At 35.4% G+C, this 22,346-nt stretch overlaps 6 protein-coding genes across 8 annotated transcripts; 5 read left to right on the top strand and 1 right to left on the bottom strand.

Moving 5' to 3' along the window:
- Nucleotides 1-4,538: 4,538 nt before the first annotated feature.
- LOC103843040 (basic leucine zipper 43-like) lies at nt 4,539-6,726 on the top strand. Its single transcript, XM_033279041.1, has one exon. It carries the CDS (start codon nt 4,785-4,787, stop codon nt 5,370-5,372), a length of 588 nt encoding a protein of 195 aa, XP_033134932.1. The 5' UTR covers nt 4,539-4,784; the 3' UTR covers nt 5,373-6,726.
- Nucleotides 6,727-7,174: 448 nt separating this feature from the next.
- Nucleotides 7,175-8,346, bottom strand: LOC103843043 (phytosulfokines 1-like). The gene is made up of 2 exons (XM_009119738.3): nt 8,204-8,346; nt 7,175-7,456 (listed from the first exon to the last, which is right to left on the bottom strand). The coding sequence occupies exons 1-2, from the start codon at nt 8,339-8,341 to the stop codon at nt 7,325-7,327; spliced, it is 270 nt and encodes an 89-aa protein (XP_009117986.1). The 5' UTR covers nt 8,342-8,346; the 3' UTR covers nt 7,175-7,324.
- Nucleotides 8,347-8,825: 479 nt separating this feature from the next.
- On the top strand, nt 8,826-11,745 carry LOC103843044 (LAG1 longevity assurance homolog 3). 2 transcript variants are annotated; one of them, XM_009119740.3, is made up of 6 exons: nt 8,826-9,606; nt 10,282-10,511; nt 10,585-10,740; nt 10,874-11,014; nt 11,092-11,276; nt 11,364-11,745. In XM_009119740.3, exons 1-6 carry the CDS (start codon nt 9,469-9,471, stop codon nt 11,393-11,395), a joined length of 882 nt encoding a protein of 293 aa, XP_009117988.1. In that variant the 5' UTR covers nt 8,826-9,468; the 3' UTR covers nt 11,396-11,745. The 2 variants fall into 2 exon arrangements, with proteins under 2 accessions (XP_009117988.1, XP_009117987.1); XM_009119739.3 differs by having other exon boundaries at nt 8,910-9,606; nt 10,829-11,014.
- Nucleotides 11,746-12,088: 343 nt separating this feature from the next.
- On the top strand, nt 12,089-15,631 carry AAPT3 (choline/ethanolaminephosphotransferase 1). Of its 2 annotated transcripts, none has more exons than XM_009119741.3 (19): nt 12,089-12,317; nt 12,530-12,683; nt 12,816-12,825; nt 12,912-12,962; nt 13,078-13,155; nt 13,234-13,309; nt 13,391-13,413; nt 13,498-13,598; nt 13,680-13,774; nt 13,892-13,960; nt 14,040-14,109; nt 14,277-14,340; nt 14,424-14,464; nt 14,547-14,631; nt 14,722-14,784; nt 14,876-14,934; nt 15,028-15,080; nt 15,188-15,260; nt 15,354-15,631. In XM_009119741.3, exons 2-19 carry the CDS (start codon nt 12,547-12,549, stop codon nt 15,382-15,384), a joined length of 1,179 nt encoding a protein of 392 aa, XP_009117989.1. In that variant the 5' UTR covers nt 12,089-12,317; nt 12,530-12,546; the 3' UTR covers nt 15,385-15,631. The 2 variants fall into 2 exon arrangements, with proteins under 2 accessions (XP_009117989.1, XP_018509587.1); XM_018654071.2 differs by having other exon boundaries at nt 12,100-12,317; nt 12,524-12,683.
- A 237-nt stretch (nt 15,632-15,868) lies between these two features.
- LOC103843046 lies at nt 15,869-17,776 on the top strand. The gene is made up of 2 exons (XM_009119743.2): nt 15,869-16,247; nt 16,818-17,776. The coding sequence occupies exons 1-2, from the start codon at nt 15,931-15,933 to the stop codon at nt 17,677-17,679; spliced, it is 1,179 nt and encodes a 392-aa protein (XP_009117991.1). The 5' UTR covers nt 15,869-15,930; the 3' UTR covers nt 17,680-17,776.
- A 917-nt stretch (nt 17,777-18,693) lies between these two features.
- LOC103843047 lies at nt 18,694-20,704 on the top strand. The gene is made up of 2 exons (XM_009119744.3): nt 18,694-19,116; nt 19,711-20,704. The coding sequence occupies exons 1-2, from the start codon at nt 18,809-18,811 to the stop codon at nt 20,543-20,545; spliced, it is 1,143 nt and encodes a 380-aa protein (XP_009117992.1). The 5' UTR covers nt 18,694-18,808; the 3' UTR covers nt 20,546-20,704.
- Nucleotides 20,705-22,346: the final 1,642 nt, after the last annotated feature.

The raw sequence follows: 22,346 nt of genomic DNA on the forward strand, positions 1-22,346 counted from the left end.
TCCATCTTTCTTGGGAATGAGCAAGGCGGGTACAGCAGCAGGGCTGAGACTTTCACGAACATGGCCCTTCTGAAGGAGTTCTTCAACTTGACGGCGGAGCTCGTCATGTTCTTGTGGGCTCATTCGATAATGAGGTCTGTTGGGAAGAACTGCATTAGGGACCAAATCAATATGATGCTGGATATCCCTTAATGGTGGTAAATCGCTTGGAAGCTCAGCTGGAAAGACGTCGCTGAATTCCTGGAGCAACGGGACGAACGAGTCAGATGTCTTGCTAGCTACCGGTGGTGTTGTTGGTGTAGCGACTAGAGCCCAAAGAATATCCACGTCATGCAACTGCTTCTCGAAGTCGTTTTTGGGAAGAGTCAAAAGTGATTTTGCTGAAGGTGAAACAACTTTGTTTGCAGCATCCGTAGTACAAGGGTTTGCTTCAGGCTGTTCCTTAGACGGAACAAGAGTAACCGTGCGGTTATCAAAAACGAAACTGTAAGTATTAGCCTTACCACGATGAATTGCGTCACGATCATATTGCCAAGGTCGTCCTAATAACAAGTGACAAGCATCCATGGGAATAACATCGCAAGTCACCGAGTCTTTGTAATTGCCGATGGAAAAAGAGACTTGAACTTGCTTTGAGACGTTAATCTCGGTACCGTTGTTAAGCCAGGCAAGCGGGTAAGGAGAAGGGTGGGGTGTAACGGTGAGACCAAGTTTCTGAGATGCCGCATAAGACATAACATTAGTGCAGCTTCCCGAATCTATGATGAGTTTGCAGATTCGACCGTTGATGGTGCAGGTCGAACGAAACAAGTTCGTGCGAAGCCATGATTCTTGTGACGCTTTAGGTAGTAGGCAGTTCCTGCGGAGGACGAGGTTGAGACCTGTGTCGCCTTGAATAATCTCAGGGTCATCATCGTCCGTAGCATCATAATCATCATAACGGGGTTCGGCTTCCTCTGTTTCTTGGATAATCAAACCGCGTTTTGCCTTTTGAGGACAAGCAGTCTGAATGTGGCCGCGTTCTCCACATGTGTAACAACGTAGAGCGTTGGTACGAGGTGGTCTGGATGAAGCAATAGTGTCAGTGTTGAGGCCTGTTTTGCTCGTATCGGACCGCTGTGTTGCTCCTTCCGTAGCAGGTGTTGTATTCTCGGTTGCAGGGGTAGTTTGGGGGCGGGAACGTGACGAGGACGACCAAGACGATCGCTGCTGTAACTCCATAGAGAGTGAGCGTTGATAAGCCTCGGAAACTGTCACTGGATTGAACTGTGCCAAAGCAAGCTGGAGTTGAGAACGTAATCCTCCGATGAAACGTGAGATTAGTTGTTTCTCAGTTTCGCCTGCAGTCATCCGTGCTGTCATATAGAAGAACTCAGTTGCATATTCTTCAACAGTACGCGAACCCTGACGCAGAGTTTGCAATTTGTTATAGAGCGTACGCTCGTAATTGTAGGGTAGGAAGGCGCGACGCATGTGTTTGGTCAATCCATTCCATGAATTAATGCGTGGTTTATTGTCTTGACGACGAGACTCTTTGAGCTGTTGCCACCAAGCCATAGCCCTTCCTTTGAAGCGGGTAACGACAAGAGGAACTCGCATATCATCGGGCACTTGTCGAAACTCAAGTATCTCTTCTGCCGTGTTTAACCAATCGATGAAATCCTCAGGATTTAACGTTCCCAGAAACTCAGGAATCTCTGAACGGAAACTAGTTTCCCATCGAGGTTGATTAACTCGCTGGTCCTGGTCTTCACGCCGGTATTGAGGTGGTCGCTGAGCATCGCGTCGTTGATATTGGTCGTCTCGGTGGTCAGCAAAAACATTGTCGACGAGCTCTTCATCGTCTGATGCGTCAAGGTGAGCACCGCGATGGCGAGGCCGCAGACCCTGCTGATTATCTGGAGCATCGCGTTGAGCGCGTTGATCCTGAAGAACGGTGGTGAGGGCGTTTTGGACAGCTGTTTGTAATGCTCCCGTAAGGTTTGTGGTTAATGCTTCGAACATAAGGCGTACTTCCTCCTGTTGTTCTTCCGTGATAGTCTTGCGTGGTGCCATGATCGATTTGTTTGATTAAGAAATCAAACGCCTGGATTCTGATACCAACTGATAGAGTAACCGATAGAATAGGAACGATTGTTTAGTCTGAGAATCCCCAAAAGTACCTATGAACTTGAATCCGTTGAGTTCAACCAATGAACTAGCCGTAATCAAGAGTTTAAAGCCAAAGCTCTGTTTTTATAAATCAATAATAATGTGTCCCTCTTACAAAGCCAAGAGATGACTATATATAGCTAATGTAAAGTCCTAAGTCTTTAGGGTTTAAGACCTAACATAAAAAGGAAAACTAACGTTTATCTTAAGGTTAAAACGGAAAAGGAAAAGAAAGCCAAAACCGAAAAGGAAAGTAAGATCCACGCTGCATCAGTAGTCTACACGGCTGAAACTTGTGAGTTGTAACCTACAATCTCCGACTCCGTGTCTAAAGCAAGAACGGGTGTTACAGTTGATGACTCACCATTGTTACAAATGAATGTTACCAACGAAAACTCAATAATACGTGCAGGACACTTTTTGTGGTAATTTGTAGGAGACTTTTAAACCAAAAAAAAAATCATTTTGGAGAATTTTCTATCACACTATTTTTTTTCTTAAGAAAAGAACTAAAACTGCATGTTGTCACGCCAGCAAATGTAAAATACTCTTGGGTTAATCACTCCTTGTTCTATATCTGTTTTGAGATGGGTTTACTAGAGAGTGCTCGGTGCAATAAGTATATGAGAGCTACAGAACAATAACCGAATTACCGTAAATATTTTATAGTATTTTGTCAACACAAGTTTCGTTAAAACTCAAAACATCTAAACTTAAATAAAGAAATTTGTTAACCAAACTCTAACGAAGACAAGTTAGATGTAAAGAAACCTCTAAATTAAAATAATAACGAATTCGAAGTGAGGTTCAAATGCGTCAGAGCAAGAATCACGGCAGCACCGAAGACTTGAAATTATTCACTTTATATTGTGATGTTAAAATCTAATCCGTACCTGAAAATGTCATGGAAATGATATTTGTTACATCTTCAAACCTCGAATGTACGCTACACAAGATAGTAAACCGGTTATGGATAATGATACACACCTCCGTATAATGTTCGGAGAAGAAACATTCCTCGTAAATGAATAAAGGGGTAGTATGACTTGCATCTCCGGAGAGAAGGATGATATGATGAAAGTGATATAGATTGTTCCAGTGATCTCACCGGTAAATGAAAATATGAAAACTTCTCCTATAAGAATTATTAGCAGCAGCAACGAAACGTTGTTGGAGAGAGTACGATAGGAGGAGGATGGTCGGTTCGGTACTCCAGTCTGGTGGTATCACGGTAGAGCGCGTCGGAGGAGGACTGAAGCTACTGTGTCTATGTATCTATTATATATACTACAACTACAGTATAACTTCTTTAAATTAATACTCTATAAATTAATATACACTAGTCCCAAATCGAATTTTTGGTTCAATTAGTATATCGATAAATTAATATCTCTATACATTAATAAAAAACTATAGTTTTGGTGCAGTTCCAACATTATTAATTTATAGAGGTTTCACTGTATTTATGGTATATTTACTAAATCACTATGGCAGTTTTTTCACTTTAAAATACTTATATTAAACACAAAGGATACAATCATACAACACAAAAGTTCAAATAATTATGATAGCTCTTGTTGTTATAATTTATAAATTGCAAGTGTTTAGTTGAGACTGGAGAAAATACTTTCTACTCAGTTTGCTATATCAATAAATAGTTTTATATTTTATTTAAGCATTGACGTTTATCATGCTGTTTTGCATACGTAACTAAAACTATTTAACAAATTATTTTAGTTATAACGCAAATGCTTGCGTTTTTGCATGCGTTTTGCCAAATTCAAGTTTTAATCTTCCGTCCATTAACTAGCTAGACTTTTTATATTATACAACATGCTTGCTTATGTCATATGACATGCAATGCAATAAAGGAAGGATTTGGGGAATTTCAAGCTGAAACCTAGACCAATTTGAATATCTTAATCTTTTTTCCAGCTTGGGAAATTTCAATCTGAAACCTAGACCAATCTTTCGAAACTAATTAAAAATTGGGATTTTTTTGCTAATGAAAGTAGAATTATATTCTTAACTCTGCCAAAAGTTTATATGCAGAGCGAAGTTTTTAAACCGTATATCACTTACTTCACTACCGTTTAACCCGTATATCCACTCAAGAAGTTAATTAGTTCACCGGCATAAGCACAATTAATTTGTAGTTCTACAGAAAAAAATTGCAAAACAATATATATTTGTATTTTTTTTGTCAGCAATATATATTTGTCAAATTGATGATTTTCTACCACCATTTATCAGTTAGATATCTCTTACCGAAATATTAGAAAGGATAATTGCTTCCTTTATTGTCATCTGCAGAATTTTATATGCAGAGCGAAGTTATTATATTTTTAAGCTCAAGTATTACAACTCTCTTTTTAAATGGACAAATCTTTGTAAATAGAATTTCCATAAGAGTTTATAAACATATAATATACATACAACCCATTTTCTACACAACTCATTCCTTTACCTCCCACCTCTATAAAACCCTTCGCCCTCTCTTCCTCTTCACTTCAAAACCACTTCACACATAACACATATCTCTTTCTCTCTCTCTCTCAAAACATTTTATTTTTATCATTTCCACTAGCAAAAAAAAGATATATATATCCGGAAAAAAAATCAAAGCAAAGATCATGAACACAGTTCCTGCGGAGCTCACCGGATACTTCCAATATGTAGCGCCGGGAAAATATAATAACCAAACACCAATCATGGAGTCGGAATACTTCAACATGCACTCTTCTCCTACTTCTTCCTCCTACTACATCAACGGTCTTATTAACAACAACAACTTCTACTCTTCATCATCCAATGGTCAGGATCTAATGACGAGCAACAACTCAGCATCAGACGAAGATCACCAACAAAGCATGGCCATCGATGAGAGAAAACAAAGAAGGATGGTCTCTAACAGAGAATCTGCTCGTAGGTCAAGAATGAGAAAGCAGAGACATCTCGATGAGCTTTGGTCTCAAGTGATACGACTTCGTACTGATAACCACTGTCTTATCGATAAGCTAAACAACGTATCCGAAAGCCATGAGCTTGCTTTGAAGGAGAACGCTAAGCTTAAAGAGGAAACTTCTGATCTCAGACAACTACTCTCTGAGATAAAATCCAACAACGAAGACGACAACAATTTTCTAAGAGATCTTGAAGATTCGATATCAAACACTAGATCGGGTTCGGACCAAAGGGGCAGGGATTTTGAGTTGTATTAATTAATGATCTTGATTAATGTTCTGCTTGTGTCAAGAATGCAGATTTCATAATATAGTATTATATGTTATATATAAAATATAAATAAATGTCTTTTTCCCAAAATAAATAAATGTGTTTTTCTTTTAGCCAACTTGGATTATTAAGTATAAATTTCTTATAGTATTATGATATAAAATATAAATAAATGTCTTTTTGCCAAAATAAATAAATATGAATTAATTCCACTGTGGGACAACAGTTTTACCGGATGGTTTATAATATTTTATAAACGTACCTATGTTTGAGTCGACACGAGATTTTGGTTAGTTAAATGTAACTTTCAAGAAAATACAATATATACTTCTTTTATTTATTTCCGTACTCTAAGTTATGTTTTTATATGATTGTATGAAGGTATGCCTTAGTTACCAATAATTTTGTTGGTTAGGAGTGGAGTCTGCTAAACTTTTTTGAGTGGAATTTAAACCATCAAATTGGAATAAACTCTTGAAATAAGTTCGATTATCCATATATTAAACGTTTTATGACGATATATATTAAATCTTAACAATTTCAGTTCGCCGCATAAACAGACTTGCATCATTAAAAACATTCATGGCAAACAGAGATTTAAGAAGAAATCGATTACAATGGTGGAACTCTTTTTAATCAACCATTTAATCATTAGCCACTTTTATATATTTTGGCCATTTATACATCATTAATTTGACTTTGACAAACCACCTATAAATTGTTTCTTCAAATGCTGAATGAATATTCATCCGAAACAAAACACATCAAAGTCAAATGAAAAGATGTACATCATAAAACACTAGCGAATATATACTGAACTGAACCCCACTAAATATTTTATTTGTATTCTCTACTTAATTTGATTTTTCTGCTTTCTGTTTTCATAGGTTGGAGATGGAATTATAAGCTTTGACTTTTATGGAGGATCGTTCATTGTAGTTAATAACTTGTAAAGATCATTTAAAGATTCACGATGAATAAAGATAATCACATTAATTAAGAGAACAACAAATAATGTGTGCCTAACAAAGTAACAATGTGTTTAATTATCTAGCAAAAAAAAAAAAACATTGTGACTAATTATAACACGAAAATAAAGCATGCTTATAACATTTTAAGCTGTATTTTCTTCTATAAATGGATTCATCTTTGACTGCATGTGCTTTCTGTGTGTGTGTTTATATAAGATCTTTTGTCAACTGTTGAGAATAAGACTGCTTAAAAATGGTGGATATGGTTGTTGAATGGAATAGAACAAAGGGAGGTGGAGGCTCCTGGTGATAGTGGCATAGTGCCTCTGCCAAAAAAAAGTATATAAAAATTGGAGACTAATTTCTACAAGAATAATAACAAATATAACAAGAAAATATAATAGAATTTATAAATAATGTTATCTTCCCAAACACAATCAAGATATTCTTTTTAAATGAATGTTGTTTTTGGTAAAAAGATGAATAAGTTTGTTTTATCGAAATATTGAAATTAGTTCATTATTAACAACATACATAGTGTGACATAGTCTCTGAATAATTTATCAATATTTAAATCAGCACTCGTCTACATGCGCAACGTACCAATAACACCATACCATAATCATTTACATTTTCTCGTCCTTTTAACCTTTTGTATGTATTTAACTATTTATGTCAAAAAAAACTTTTGCATGTTTTTTCCATAAAAATATTAAATATAAGCCTGTTTATGGGCCTGACACGAAATCATATAAACCCAATTATTTTCAAACAGCCCAATTAAACTTGATTGTTGTCTCTCACACCAGCAAGTTAAATAGCGTCGATGGATAAATATACGTTGACATTGAAAGAAAGCAAACGACGATTAGAATTAAATAAAAGAACATGATAGCACATGGTCAAGGACACTTTGCTTATGCTTATAGCTTGTACTAAATGAAAAACAAAGAGCAAATGTTCTTGTTTCAAGGAGATATGTTCATGTCTTGTGTATAGATGTAATCGGTGTGAGCAGCTACGGTTTTCTTAACAAGGCATTCTTCTTCACTGTCTGAACTCTTGCACTCTACTCCATCTCCATTGCCTTTTCTACTCTCCTATAACGACCAAAAAGAAGCAGAAAGAAGTAAAACTAGTGAGCTGAATCACTCAATACTATTCATTTTTTATTCAACATAAATTTTGTTCGGCTCAAATAATTTTCTTATTCTATCATTTTGATATTCATGTGACATGCAAATACCACCAAGCGGCAGTGCATAGTATATGGAGAGAGCGCAACTCCGAAAGACATGAAGAACAGCCAAAAGATGCTACTACTCTACGTAAGCTTGTGGATAAAACTATACAGATTCAGTTGTTTGCAGTAAAAACCAAGGGCCAAGCATACTTGGAAAGGGGGCTACGCACTTGGTTTGGAACAAGATATGTTCTAAATCCACCAAGAAGATTGAGAAGTGTTTTTTTAGATTATAGATGAGCTAAGTACATAAAACAAAACAGCTGCACTGTAAAAAAAAAATCAATACCACCATATATATATTTTCACATATAGAAATTTATGTATTATGCTGATATCGAAGCAAGAAAATACAAAATCTTTTGATAGGATTTTTCTGATAAACCGTAGAATCTCTAATTTCTGAATATATAGCGAAAATAAAAATCTTTCGTCTAAAAGAATTGTGTACTCGAAGTTTCAAAAAAAAAAAGAATTGTGTACTGGAGTGAAAAAAGGAATACTATGATGGTTGACGATCTCAGTTACCATATTCTAATCCATGCATATAACACCACATTAGAGAAAGATAAAAGAAGCAGGATAATACTATTGATGAACTTACATGCGTGGAGGTCCTGGAGGAGGGAGATGGTTTAAGAGGAGCAAATCCATCTTCTCTTGAAATAACACTCGAAGCCATGCTTAGAAGCAAAACTAGAGTGAAGAAGATGATCAACATTCTAGTTTTCATCTTCATCATTTCTTTTCTTCCTCTTCTTCTCTTTAAGATATGAAGAGTCCAATAAAGAACTCTTTTATATACTGTACTATATAACGCCTAAATTAATAAAGTATACGGAGATATTTGACTTTATTATATTAATTAAATAATAAAGATGCGGTTGTATAGAATCATAAATGCTGTATAGAAAGATGGGCGTTATATGAAGAAATATTAAAGATCGATGAAGCAGAAAGACAGAGAACGTGAAGTCAAATTTTGGCAACTTGGGGTCAACGCTTTCATTTCTCCTTGGAAACATCACCTCTTCTTGTTTCAATGTGACTTTGAATATACCGAAACATCATGGACATATCTAGGAGTAGTATAAGTATATTACTCCTACTTTAAACCCATAGAAAATTGAGAAGATAAGGCTTCAGTAGTATAATCACCGACGAACGTGCATGTGTGGACAAAGCTTTAACGAGTGTGAAACACAATAATGAGACGAATCAATTGAGATTCAAATATTCTAATCATTTTTTTGGTAAAATTTTTTTTTTTGAAACTTAAAACGAATTTATTACTTTCAATACCAATCATACGATGCAATAATTATACAATTATATTTGCACATAACATTAACATATATCTCACAAACTAGAAATCATTATTTGACGTCAATAATCAACGAATCATTATTTTCCCAAAACTTTCCATTATATATAAATAAAATTCGTTCCAAAATTTCTACCATAATTTTATTACAAATTATAATCTACAACTTCCTTTATGACAATATACAGAACAAACTAATAAACCAGTCGTTTTTATTTTTATAAAAAAAGACAGTAACTTGTCCAATTATATATATCAAAGTCAAAGACCAAAGAGAAGTCAACTAAACAATAACAAGTTGTCGCATTTGCCAGCTTGAAGAGTAGAGAAGACTCTAAGCTACTCAGAACTCAGAAGGTTCGAGGAAGACCAAAAACGATTCCAGCTTTGAAAATATAATAAAGGGAAGCATACATTCTTCTTATAGAGAATCAACCAAATTGGGAGATTGTAATTGGAGCAGTACACTTCAACTTGCATTTAAACCCTCACTTGATCCAATAAAAGGAGGTCCGGTCCCTTTGTCTCTCCACGGAGAAGTTTTGATGGGTTTGTTAGAATCTGTGAAATCGATCAACTGGGAGCTGGAATCACCTCCGGTTTACCGGGACTTTCGTGTTCTTCCTCTCTTCGCTGTCTTCTTCCCTTCGGTTCGGTTCCTCCTCGATAGATTCGTGTTCGAGGTAGGTACTTTTCTTATAGATCGAAAGCTCTGAGCTTTTTTTGTGATGCACTCACTCTCTTCTAAAGCCGTTACCTTTATAGATTGATTGTATTGTTTTCATCAATGCCTTATCTAAGTGTTGCTTAAGCTAAAAGTATTAAGAAGCTTCATTAGGATTGATTTGTAGCTGAAAGTGTCTCTCTTTTTGATGGTTATGATGTAAAGACGTTACATTTGTTTTATTGAGCTAAAAGTATTGGGAAGAAGCTTCACTAAGATGAATGATTGTAGCTGAAAGTGTATCTCTTTTTGATTCTTATGATGTAAAGACGTTACAATTGTTTATTGAGCTAAAAGTATTGGGAAGAAGCTTCACTAAGATGAATGGTTGTAGCTGAAAGTGTATCACTTTTTGATAGTTTTCATGTGAAGAATGATTTAAACCTTTTTGTTCCAATCACTTAGGAATGTTAAATGTTAGTGTATGTGAGAATGAATGTACTTGTGACATTGTTGTGCATTCTTTTCAAATTAAACATTTAAGGTAACGAGTTGTTTAGCTCGACTTCCTCTCTAGTTAAGCATCAATCATGTGTGGCTTCCGTTACTTTCAAGTAGGGTATTGGAGAAAGTTCCTTTTTTTGTTTGGCTCACTTCCTTTTTTTAACTTGAACTTGATGTTTGGTGTTTATAGAAATTGGCAAAACATTTGATATATGGGAAACAGAGACAGAATATTGGAGATGATGCAACGGAGAGAAAGAAGAAGATCAGAAAATTCAAAGAATCAGCCTGGAAGTGTGTTTACTATCTATCAGCTGAGATTCTTGCTCTCTCTGTGACTTACAATGAGCCTTGGTTTATGAACACTAAATACTTTTGGGTTGGCCCTGGAGACCAGTCCTGGCCTGATCAACAAACCAAGTAAGTTTGTTTCTTCTCAGGGCCTTTGCTTATATATTCACATGTTAAAGTTATATATATCATTCTCATGCAGGTTAAAGTTGAAGCTTCTGTATATGTTTGTGGCTGGATTCTACACATACTCAATCTTTGCTCTTATCTTCTGGGAAACAAGACGTTCTGATTTTGGAGTTTCAATGGGTCATCACATCGCTACTCTTATTCTTATAGTCCTCTCATACGTATGTAGGTATATGCTTCCCATCATCACACTCCTACTCTACAGTGGCGTCCTTTTGCTCCACATTGTTTTGATCTTCTTCTTCTTCTTTTTATAGCTTCTCTCGTGTTGGTTCGGTTGTTCTGGCACTTCACGACGCAAGTGATGTGTTTCTTGAAGTTGGGAAAATGTCTAAATATAGTGGAGCTGAAGGGATCGCAAGCTTTTCATTCATTCTTTTTGTTATGTCTTGGATCATTCTCCGCCTCATTTACTATCCCTTTTGGATCCTATGGAGCACAAGGTGTATATAATTGATCTCCTTTTATAGTTCTCTCGAATGTTTTTCTCCTTATGTATGTAATACATGTTTCGTTGCAGCTATGAAGTAGTTTTGGAACTAGACAAGGACAAGCACCCGGTGGAAGGACCAATATACTACTACATGTTCAACACTCTTCTCTATTGCCTACTTGTTCTTCATATATATTGGTGGGTGTTGATGTATCGGATGCTTGTGAAACAAATACAAGACAGAGGCAAGCTTAGTGAAGATGTTAGATCCGGTAAGCTTAGTTTATAATATTTAAAAATCTGTTTTTTTTGTCAAATCAAGAAGTGATCTTCAAGGTTGTTTTTTGTTTGTTTTCTAGATTCTGAAGGTGAAGATGAGCATGAGGATTGATTGATAACAAACGTATAGGAGGAGCTTATGAAATGTATAAACTTTGGCATATTCTCTTAATGGTTCTGATCACTGATGGATGTTAAGAGTGGAGACCGAGTCTTCAAACTCCAACACTGGACCAGCTCATGGACATAATGGATTAACCATTTCTAATTTGGCGATTTATTGAATTGTACATTGAACAGCTTCAGTATCTGCTTTGATTGTATTGTAATAATGTATTGTATTGTATTGTATTCATTGTATCACTTCACTATCAGTAACATCATTGATAAATCTGTAAAGTATATTCATGTTCTTACCAATATTTTGGTGGTTGAATTTTAATTTAAACATGGTTGATATTTCTTCTTTCACGTTTATTTTGCTTCAAAACTACACATCCAAACTCGAATTATTCAATTTTGAAATATTCTTCACAATTTTTTTTTAAATTCGTTGATAAAATCTATTATTGACTAATTAAACTAACATTTTGTGGACATTGTAAAAGTAAGCAACTTTGGCTTTGTCTAAGAATGAAAAATGGAGCTGGCATATTCCTCAATATTAAAAGGTAAGAAAAGCAAAAGGAGAAATAAAATAAAAAGAAGAATATGATTCCACAGCAACAAGTCCTTTTGATTGATTCTTGTTAAGGTACTAACTTGCAACTCATTAACACCATAGAAACCAAGTTGTATAAAAATGATATTTGTATATAACAGAAGTATATATACATTAATTACAACAAAAAGAAATATCTTTCACACGTGTGGGGGAAAGCAAAGCCCTCCGTTTGCTTCAGGTCCTCTCGTCCCGCTTCGCCGTTCTTTTGGGCAAAAGAGAGAGAGAACTAGAGACTCTTGTCTCTTTTTCGGACACGGACACTCGAAAGGCTCTTCCTTTACTTTCGCCGACACAAACCACCTGAACCATCGTAAGTACTCTTCTCTTGACCAATAGCAAAGGATCCAAGTTTAGATTGCATCCAAATCTCGAAGGTTCCTGTCACAGCTTGAGACAAAGTTTTGTTCTTTTTGTAGAAAGGGTCATGCCCATTTTCTTGATTTAGCGTTAGGGAGTCTGATTAGTGCTAGTGAGACCGTTAAGATCCCTGCTTTAACGTCTTTTTGTTTATTTCTGAATCAGCAAGGGGTTAGAGAGTAATGGGTTATATAGGAGCACATGGTGCAGCAGCTCTTCATAGGTACAAATACAGTGGAGAGGATCACTCTTATCTTGCCAAATACCTTCTCAACCCTTTTTGGACTCGTTTTGTCAAAGTCTTCCCTCTATGGATGCCGTAAGTCTCTCTCTCTCTCTTTTGTTTTTTTTTTAGCTTTACTTGATGAGATGCTAAATGTGAAGTCTTGACTTTTGTTTTATCTTTTCATGTGGTTTTTATCTCTGTTACTGCCTTTTGGACCATACGCAGACCGAACATGGTATATATAAGTGTTTCCTGTCTCTCGATTTTGCTTTATGTTGTGTCGTTATTACTTATGGCTTTTTTGCTTTTATTGCTTTGCAGATAACGCTTATGGGGTTCATGTTTCTAGTCACATCTTCCCTGCTAGGATACGTGAGTCATTAATCTCTTCTTCTGTAGTCTCTATGAAGCATTTGCTTGTTGTCTTTATGTCTGCTTTCTTCATATGGATTTGATTTAGAAGACACTTTTTCTTTACCTGTCTCAGATATATTCACCTCAGTTGGATTCTCCTCCTCCACGATGGGTTCACTTCGCACATGGTTTGCTTCTCTTCTTGTATCAGGTCTGCGTCTCTCTCTCTCTTTCTTGTGAATGTGTTTTAACTCCTTTCTTTTCCTGAAACTCTTTGACCTTTTTTTAGACATTTGATGCGGTTGATGGGAAGCAAGCAAGAAGAACGAACTCCTCTAGCCCCCTAGGAGAGCTTTTTGATCATGGTGCTTTATCTTTTCCCCCTTTTGATTATCTGTCCTCAGTTTTTTTCTAGATTTTTCTGACATGTGTTCCAATTTTTGCAGGTTGTGATGCACTTGCTTGTGCAGTATGCATTAACAAATCCTTTCTCTTTTTTTATTCACTTTACATTCGTGGAGTCTATGCTGAAGGTTTTTTAAAATGAAAACAGTTTGAAGCCATGGCGTTTGGAAGCACTGCAATGTGTGGAAGAGATACTTTCTGGTTCTGGGTTATTTCAGCTATTCCCTTCTATGGAGCTACATGGGAACAGTAAGTCCTCCTTCCAACTCTATGCTTATGTCTCTTAACATTGTTATAGACTTTCTAATGCTTTTATTCACCCTCCTCTAGCTATTTCACCAACACACTTATTCTTCCGGTAATCAATGGACCTACAGAGGGCCTTGCACTTATATACGTCAGCCACTTCTTCACCGCCCTTGTCGGTATGCTTCTTTCCTGTCTGGCCAATCTTTAAGCATTTCATTTTGAGACCAGTGTCTTTCTATACTTGGGTTTGGTCTTTACTTCCACTGTTGATCTTTTTATTTTTCTGTCTAAAGGTGCTGAATGGTGGGCTCAGCAGTTAGGGGAGTCCATACCATTGTTTAGTTGGGTGCCGTTTGTGAATGGTAAAACTATCTCACATTTTTATTCATCCAATTTTCTTTTACCGTTGCTCTTGATTAAACCTTTAGTTTTCTGTTTTAGCGATTCAAACTTCAAGAGCAGTACTATACATGATGATCGCTTTTGCTGTTATACCAACCGTCGCAATCAAGTGAGTCTTCCTAACTTGAACAAGATATGTTTTATTTTTCTTCAGACGATTCAGTGTTTCTTTCTCAAAAATGAAAGTACTGATGAAATTAGAAAATAGTATTCTTTAGTATTGAGTTAAGTTTCCTAGTTGATGAGGTGGTTCATATGCGGTTGCATTTTTTGCAGTGTGTCAAATGTCTATAAAGTTGTTCAATCAAGAAAAGGGAGCATGGTGCTAGCATTAGCTATGGTAATCTCCTTAACGATTGATTTATAAAACACTTTTTTTTTTAAGCTGCAAGCTTATTGTTCTGTTTGAATTCTCTGATGCAGCTGTATCCTTTCGTGGTTCTTCTTGGAGGTGTTTTGATATGGTAAGTCTTGTTTCATGCTCTTCTAAGATCTCTTTCTCTCTTCTTCTCTGTTGAAAATGATTGGGATCATATTTTGCTACAGGGATTACTTGTCTCCAATCAATCTCATAGAAACATACCCTCACTTGGTTGTACTTGGAACTGGACTTGCCTTTGGATTTCTAGTGGTAAGTCTTCATTTCTAGTGCTACTTAACTATCATTCCAAAAAGTTACAACTCAAAAAAGTTTTAAATGTTTTTTTTTTGTTGTTCTCAGGGAAGAATGATTCTTGCTCACTTGTGTGATGAGCCAAAAGGACTGAAAACAAACATGTGCATGGTAATATCCCACAAATCTCTAATCTCTCCATCTTACCTAGTTTCGCAAAATGTAACCTTATGATATGTTTTTTTTTTCTTTCAAAATGCAGTCTCTAGTCTATCTTCCCTTTGCACTTGCAAACGCTCTAACCGCAAGATTGAATAATGGGTATGTTTTTTTTTAACATCTTTACAAATTCCTGCAGAAACTTCATTGTTTTTTTTTTTGTCTTTATAAAACTGAGAAACTTGTGTCTTTCAGGGTTCCTTTAGTGGACGAGTTATGGGTTCTTCTCGGCTACTGTATATTCACAGGTTTGCTCCTAAAACAATTAGCTCAGCTGTTTGTTTCTCTCTCTCTTCATCAGTTAGTTATCTTGGCCCTCCTAAGTCCTAACTAATGTTGTATTGATGTAAAACAGTGTCGTTATACTTGCACTTTGCGACTTCGGTCATCCATGAGATCACTGCGGCTCTTGGAATCTACTGCTTCAGGTGAAGTCTTTGATCAAAACCTGTCAAACAGGTCATGTTCTTGTTTTGAAAACATAAGAAATTAATGTTTGTATCTCTTTTGGTTATCCACAGGATCACGAAGAAGCTTGAAAAGAAACCCTAAGGGTAATGCTTTTTTTTTTTGTGTGTGTGTGGATCGTTGGAGCAATACGTTGAATGATCGATATGGACCTCCTCACCGGATCGGTGATGTATTTCTTCTTAGTCATTCTCGTCTGTGTGATCAGGATAGGTGAATTTATGTAGAAAACTTTGTATAACGTCTTTTTACTTTGTATAACGAAAATTATTCGTATTTTTTGCTCGACTGCTATCATATAAAATATTAATTATATATTTAAAATTTTTTATCATTAAATTGAATTTCGTTTACAAGCCTATGAGGTGTTGGTTGACGTTTTGACCTTTTGTGGCACGAATGAATTAACTTAGGCATAGTGTGTGTCCTCGCATTTTTAATACAATACTAATAGCAATTACGCGTTGATTTCCTAACATTACGTTAAAAAGACTAACCTATAAAGACTATAACAAAAGTCAACTCATGGCTTTCAAAAGTCAACATACTTCAACATAAAAATATGCATTGATCAAACATGTTCCCTTATAAACCGTAAAACAAAACACACGACACCGTCTACACGACAACATGTATGTAACAAGGGGTTTATCAGAGTACCGGAAAACCCCGTCGGAGCTCAAGAAGCCACCACCTGAAGGACCAAACTCCGGCGTGCTTGTGATTCAAGACGAAGAATCGTTGACCACTTGTTGCTTTGGTTTGTGCAACGAAACTCTCTTCAGAGGATTACCGTTTCCACAAAACGCAGCGTTGACCGTTATACACAACTACGGTTCGCATAGAGACAACGTTCGTCGTGATCCGGCTGTGTTCATACCTGTTCTTGGTCTTCCTCTATCTTCTAATCGTTACTACACTTATGAACGGTGCGGGTATTATTCGAGGTATGACTATTTACGTCTGAATTTCTTATCCGACATGAAATATTAAAGATGGAGTGGTTTACAATTTTCTAGATTTTCATCTACTTACACTAATAATAAGTGATTATCTAAAAATTGTGTATGATATGTTTTTATACATAAACATTATATGATTTATTTAAAATGTCAAATTTTCATATAACCAGTAATAAAATATGATTGCTTAGACTTTAGAGCAACTCATTTCTGTATTTTTCCTAAATATATTCCAAGTCACTTTTATTTTTTCCTCTAAAATAAAAATTTCTGTATTTAGGGAAAATATCTTTTTTTTTTACTTTATCGATTTCTTCTATTATGGATAACTATATTTTTGTAATGTATAGCAAAATGCATTGGAAATAGTCTTATATTTAGATCAGGTTGAATTGATCCCATTATAATCCCTAAAATAATGATTAATTTTTTGAACTTTATAAGTCCTTTTGTGTCATATAAGCATGCATAACAAACAATTCAAATGCCCACATATACATATTAATGTTTCGAAAACTCATCTCATTTGGAGAAGCTTAAATTTTGGATTTGCAGAGAATCATCTACTAGCACTGAAAAAGAGGTGGAGAGAGTAACATGCTGCTTCTGCATCAAATTCAATCATGTTCATATGTATAAGAAGCCACAACCAGATCCTTATGACATTCACCGGCAAGTTGTGATCACAACTACATCAGCGCCTTCCTGTTCTTACTATCAGGCAAAGCCCGTTGATCCTAATGCTATACTTCCTGCATTCCTTATGCAGAGCTGGGTGATAGAAAACTCGACTTCAACCCTACGAGACTTTGGTCTCACAGATGATGCTAAAGGTCTAAATGTGGAGCTTCGTTCTAAGCTTCCTGGTCTTGATATGAGCGTTGTTGTAGGGAAATGGTATGTCCCTTTCTTGTTTGTGAAGGAAGGAGACATAATAGATCAAGTGAAGATATCAATGTATTACAACATGACCCTTCAGCAAAGATGGGAAGAGGTTTTCTTCTATGAGAATGTTCGCAATGAAGATTGTATTCAGGTTGTCGTTGATGTGAATCTTGAAGCTCAAGTGATTAAAGTAGAGGGACAAAAGATTAATATAGGAACAACATATTTGGATGCTAAAGGGATTGTTTGGTTCCAAGTTTTTGATCATGAAGGAAAAAACAAGAAGATAGGTTTAAGGTCTATGATTGTTGAGAGGATGGAAAGCGTAGAGGAGAACTTTGGATGGAAGAAGATAGATGGAAACCTATTGACGGTTAAGAAATTGGATCGATTTGAATGTGGTTCATCACATTGGAAGAGTTATAAATGTTATGTATTGGTAGAGAGCTTTGAGCTGAAGAGAATGGATGGGAGTTTGGTGTTGACATATGAGTTTAGCCATGCTGATAAATTGAGGACTATCCAATACTGAATTGAGCTTCTTCATTTTCAGCGTATGCTTTATCTTGGCCTGCATTGAATTGATGTGAACTCTGTTAAATTGAAAAGAATACATGATTATCTTACTATCCGTTATTTAACATATTGTATTAATTGGTCATTCTTTTTCCTAGATGCTCCAACTATTTCTAAAATTTCTTATTTTCTTAAACTCATAAAACTAAATGAAATCTTCCTTGTAATTAGATGGTAACGCATGGTAAGAACATTTCTAATTGCACTCTATTTTTCATTTTAAAATAGAGTTTAAAATAAAAGAGTTCCAATTCAAGTCTATTTTTTACTTTATAATACAATAAAATATATGTATTCTATTTGTAGAATAATTTATTTTTTGTTTATTCATCATTCTATTTCGATTCTAAAATATAATATCAATGGAATAAAACTTAACTATATTATAAAATTATTCTATTTTAGAATGAAAATTACTAAAGTGAACATGTTAGAAAGACATGATCACGCACAAAGAAGCTTGAAAAGAACCCTAAAGGTAATATATTTTTTTTGTTTTGCGTGTACCGTTGGATCAGTACGACGAATGTTCAATACGGACGTCTTCTTCTTAGTCATTCTTGTCTTTGTTCGATCAGTATAGGTGAATTTATGTAGAGAACTTTGTATAATGTTTTTGCTTTGGATTTATGCATGGGAAAAATACGAAAAATTATTCTAGAAACATTTTTCACTGTTATCCTATAAATAAGTATTAAGATATAATTATATGAGATTATTGACATTTGACTTTTCGTAATACAAATGAATTAACTAAAAGCATAGTTTATGTTTTCACATTTTAATAGTACCAACATCAACTACACGCTTGTCCCTAACATACCGGACGATAACCTGCAAAGAATGTGCATCGGTCAAACATGTTTTTACATTATTCATTAAATAAACAGGCTACAATGTATGTAACTTGAAGCTCTCATACATATTTGTAAAACCTCTGTATAAATAAACCATAAAGTCAAAACCTTTGAAAAGTCTTTATACGAAAGCTTGTACAACTGGCTTACCTCTCAATCCATGGTGCAATTATATAAAAGCGAGATCTCAGCTCCTGGATTTGACACCTGGTAGATTCTGAATTGAAGATGTATGTTACAAGACGTCTTTCTGAGTACCAGAGGAACCCGTTGGAGTTGGAACAGCGGCCACCAGAAGGTCCAAACTCTGGAGTACTTGTGATTCAAGACGAAGAGTCAAGACCCCTCTCTTGCTTTGGGTTGTGCTATGGTCAAGATCTAAAAGGCTTGCCGTTCCCACAAAACGCAAAGCTGACCGTGAGCTATAGTGACGGAGATGACTCATATCATGACCCGGTCTTGTTCATCCCGGTTCTCGATCAGCCCTTATCTTCAAACTGTTATTACGTTATTATAAGACGTGGGAAGCATTCAGGGTAACATAATCTTACAACTTTCTTTCCTTTTACATGTTGTTTTCAAGAACAAATCCATGGTCGATTTGTTACAAAAAAAAATACATACATGGTCGACATGACTAGAAATTACTAAAAAAAACAAGCTTACTCTATCGCAAATCTGCATAGAAGTTTGGTATTCTTTATGCTGTTTTCTTTCTTTTTGTTCCACAAGGGATCAAGATACGAAACCTTTTTCCGCTTAATCGGATTTTTTGTACCGGAGCTTAAAAATTACAAACAACGTTTGTTTTACATTATGAATGTTTCCCAAAAGATCAAGATAATTTTTCTGTTATTATTAAATTTTATTAATATTACACAGAAAATTATAAATTTTCAAAAATTAAATAAATATTGAATTATTATTTGATTTAGTGTTATCAAAAATTGATAATCACAAAATACTATACTCTTGATAAAAATTTAATATGTTTTCTTGTAAAAATATGAAAATTTTATTCATATAAAAAGGTGGGAATAGTGATGATGAATAATTTCCTTAAATGACCTAACTTGCACACAAGGTATGAGCAAAAACCTCAAAATATTTTGTTAATATAATGTTTGCAGAGAAGCATCGGCAAGTGCCAAAGAGGAAGACAGAGTCCCATGCTGCTTTTGTTTCAACTATGTACCTGAAGCTAAGCCACGACAAGCAGATCCTTATGACATATACCAACAATTCGAGATCCATCAACGAAAGTCTTATTATTACTCTGCAACATCCGTTGCTCCTGACGGGGTGCCACCCTGGTTCCTTAAAAGAAAAAACTGGAGGGCTGGGTACTCAACTTCCCAAGACTTTGGTCTAATAGATGATGCAAAGGGAATCAACACTATGCTTCGTTCCAAGCTTCCTGGTGATTTTAATACAAGCGTTGTGGTAGGGAAATGGTATGTTCCTTTCATATTTGTGAAAGAAAGAGACGCAAAGGCTCAGATAAAGAAATCAACCTATTACAGCATGACGCTTAGACAAAGTTGGGAAGAGGTTTACTCATGTGGAAACCTTGATTACAAGAAAGAAAACGGAGAAGTTGTAGTTGATGTTGAAATAGAATCAGAATTGGTGAAGCTTGAAGGGCAAGTGATTGGAAAAGAAATCAGAGGTGTGGATGAAAATGGGGTTGTGTGGTTCGAGATTGCAGGCAAGAAGATAGGTTTAAGAACAATGGTCGTGGAGAGGATGAAATGGGAAGAGGAGAGATTTGGATGGTCGAAGGAAACCGATGACATAAAGTCTAGCATTAAGAGATCAGAGAGATTTGAAGGTGATGCAATGCTTTGGCAGAGCTATAAATGTTATGTATTGGTAGAGAGCTTTGAATTGAAGAGAATGGATGGGAGTTTGGTGTTGACATTTGAGTTTAGACATGTTGATAAGTTAAAGAGCAAGTGGGATTAAGTTCAATCGATTTATGTTTTCATTGTGTCATGTGTGCAACTGTTGATTTAATACCTTGGTGAAGAAGTTTCATGCATGTTTATGTAATAATATAAACCTAAGGTCATGTTTCATGTAATCTCAACTTTTATGAATCTAAATTGGTTGCTTAATTTTCTATGCTGGGTTTGGTAATCTTTAATCAACTTAATGTAATTGATATTTTGGAACTTAAAATTGGATAAAAGCAAAACCAAGGTTTTTGAGCAAAGTGATTAAAATCGGTCCAAAAGCTGATCGATATAGTAAAAATATGTAATGTAGCGATCCTAATATTCAGCTTAACCACAATGTTGTTTCCGTTGAATTTCAAATGAATAAAATACTAACAACTCGCTGATTATAAAAACATATGATGTGACACAAAACCGTTGTGTCAATTGATCGGTATTCTGCTTTTAGGTGGATGATCGAGCTATGCCGGTTTCTTTTTTGGAGGGCCATGCTATAGGATGTTTCCCGAAGTAGATAATGTAGATGCCAGTTGAAGTGTAGACATCTATGTTCTCTGTCCAGTCAGCGTCTGTGAAGGCATGGAGAGATGGTGTGTTTTGTGATGAGAAGAAGATGGAGGCGTAGGAAAAAAAATCAGGTGAAAGAGTCAGAGCTAGCTCTGATACCATATTGAATATGGAAGATAATATTATTGATAGACTGGACATACACATATATACATGAGTGGAAGCAGAGCATTAGGAAATAATATATTGTGCAATACCGAGAAGTTAATATTATATCAATCAAGGGGAATGAGGAAATATTATAATAGAATCATCCTCAACTAACAAAGATTGAGAGAACTAGCAGTATCAGTGGTGGCGATTCGAACTGGAATAGCTATAGATTGTATGTGTTGGTGGGAGAGCTTTGTGTTGAAGAGAAGGGGTGAGAGTGTAGTTGGTAATGTTTTTATTTAGTTTAGACATATGGAATAGCTATACATATGAGCTTAGACATGCTAATAAGTTGAATTCCAAGTGGAAATCTTGAGAACTTTCTTGTGTGTTGGTAATGTTTTTATTTAGTTTCATTTGCAATAAGGGCATCTTCAACCCTACTCCATTTTCAACTCCAAACTTCATTATGGAGTAAAATCTTCTCCAACCCCACTCCATTTTCAACTTCAAAATGGAGTAATGGCTAGGGTTACTTCATTTTGGTGTTGCACCATTTTGAAGTAAAAAATGGGGTAATACATTGGAGATGCTCTAAGCTGATACAGTTTGGAGTTTCCTTTGTTTGAATTTTTCTTCTTCCTACTTCCTTATTTTATCAAATTTTAATATTTTTGAAGCTACAGCTTTTGTAATCATCATTTCAACAACTTTTGTAAACCCTCTATTTTTATATCCAACTTAAACTCATGTAAAAACATTAAATCTTTCTTGAACTTGCTGGTAACGTGCTAAGATTCAGCCATTTAAAAATCTTAGACATACGAGCTTCGACGTGTTTATAAGTTGGAAGAGAAATCGTAATTGAGTTTGTCATTCATTTTTTTTAATTAATATCAAGAAGTCTATTTACAATCTGCATCAAAAGCCGTTACCATCACACAAGCTCTCTTCTTACAATCTCCACACCAACTCATTGAAGATTGGCCACGTGAATAGATTGGATCGCATAGGTCATTTCCTGTTGAATTCAAAGTTCGACAAATTTTGATACATACACAAATTCAAAAACGATGTTACGTAACCATTCAAAACAGCCAGAAAAAGACTTCCGTTTCCTTCTAAGTTCAAGATCTTGCTTGGAAAAG

This window comes from Brassica rapa, chromosome A09 (assembly GCF_000309985.2).
Source record: "Brassica rapa cultivar Chiifu-401-42 chromosome A09, CAAS_Brap_v3.01, whole genome shotgun sequence".
Taxonomy (NCBI): Eukaryota; Viridiplantae; Streptophyta; class Magnoliopsida; order Brassicales; family Brassicaceae; genus Brassica; species Brassica rapa.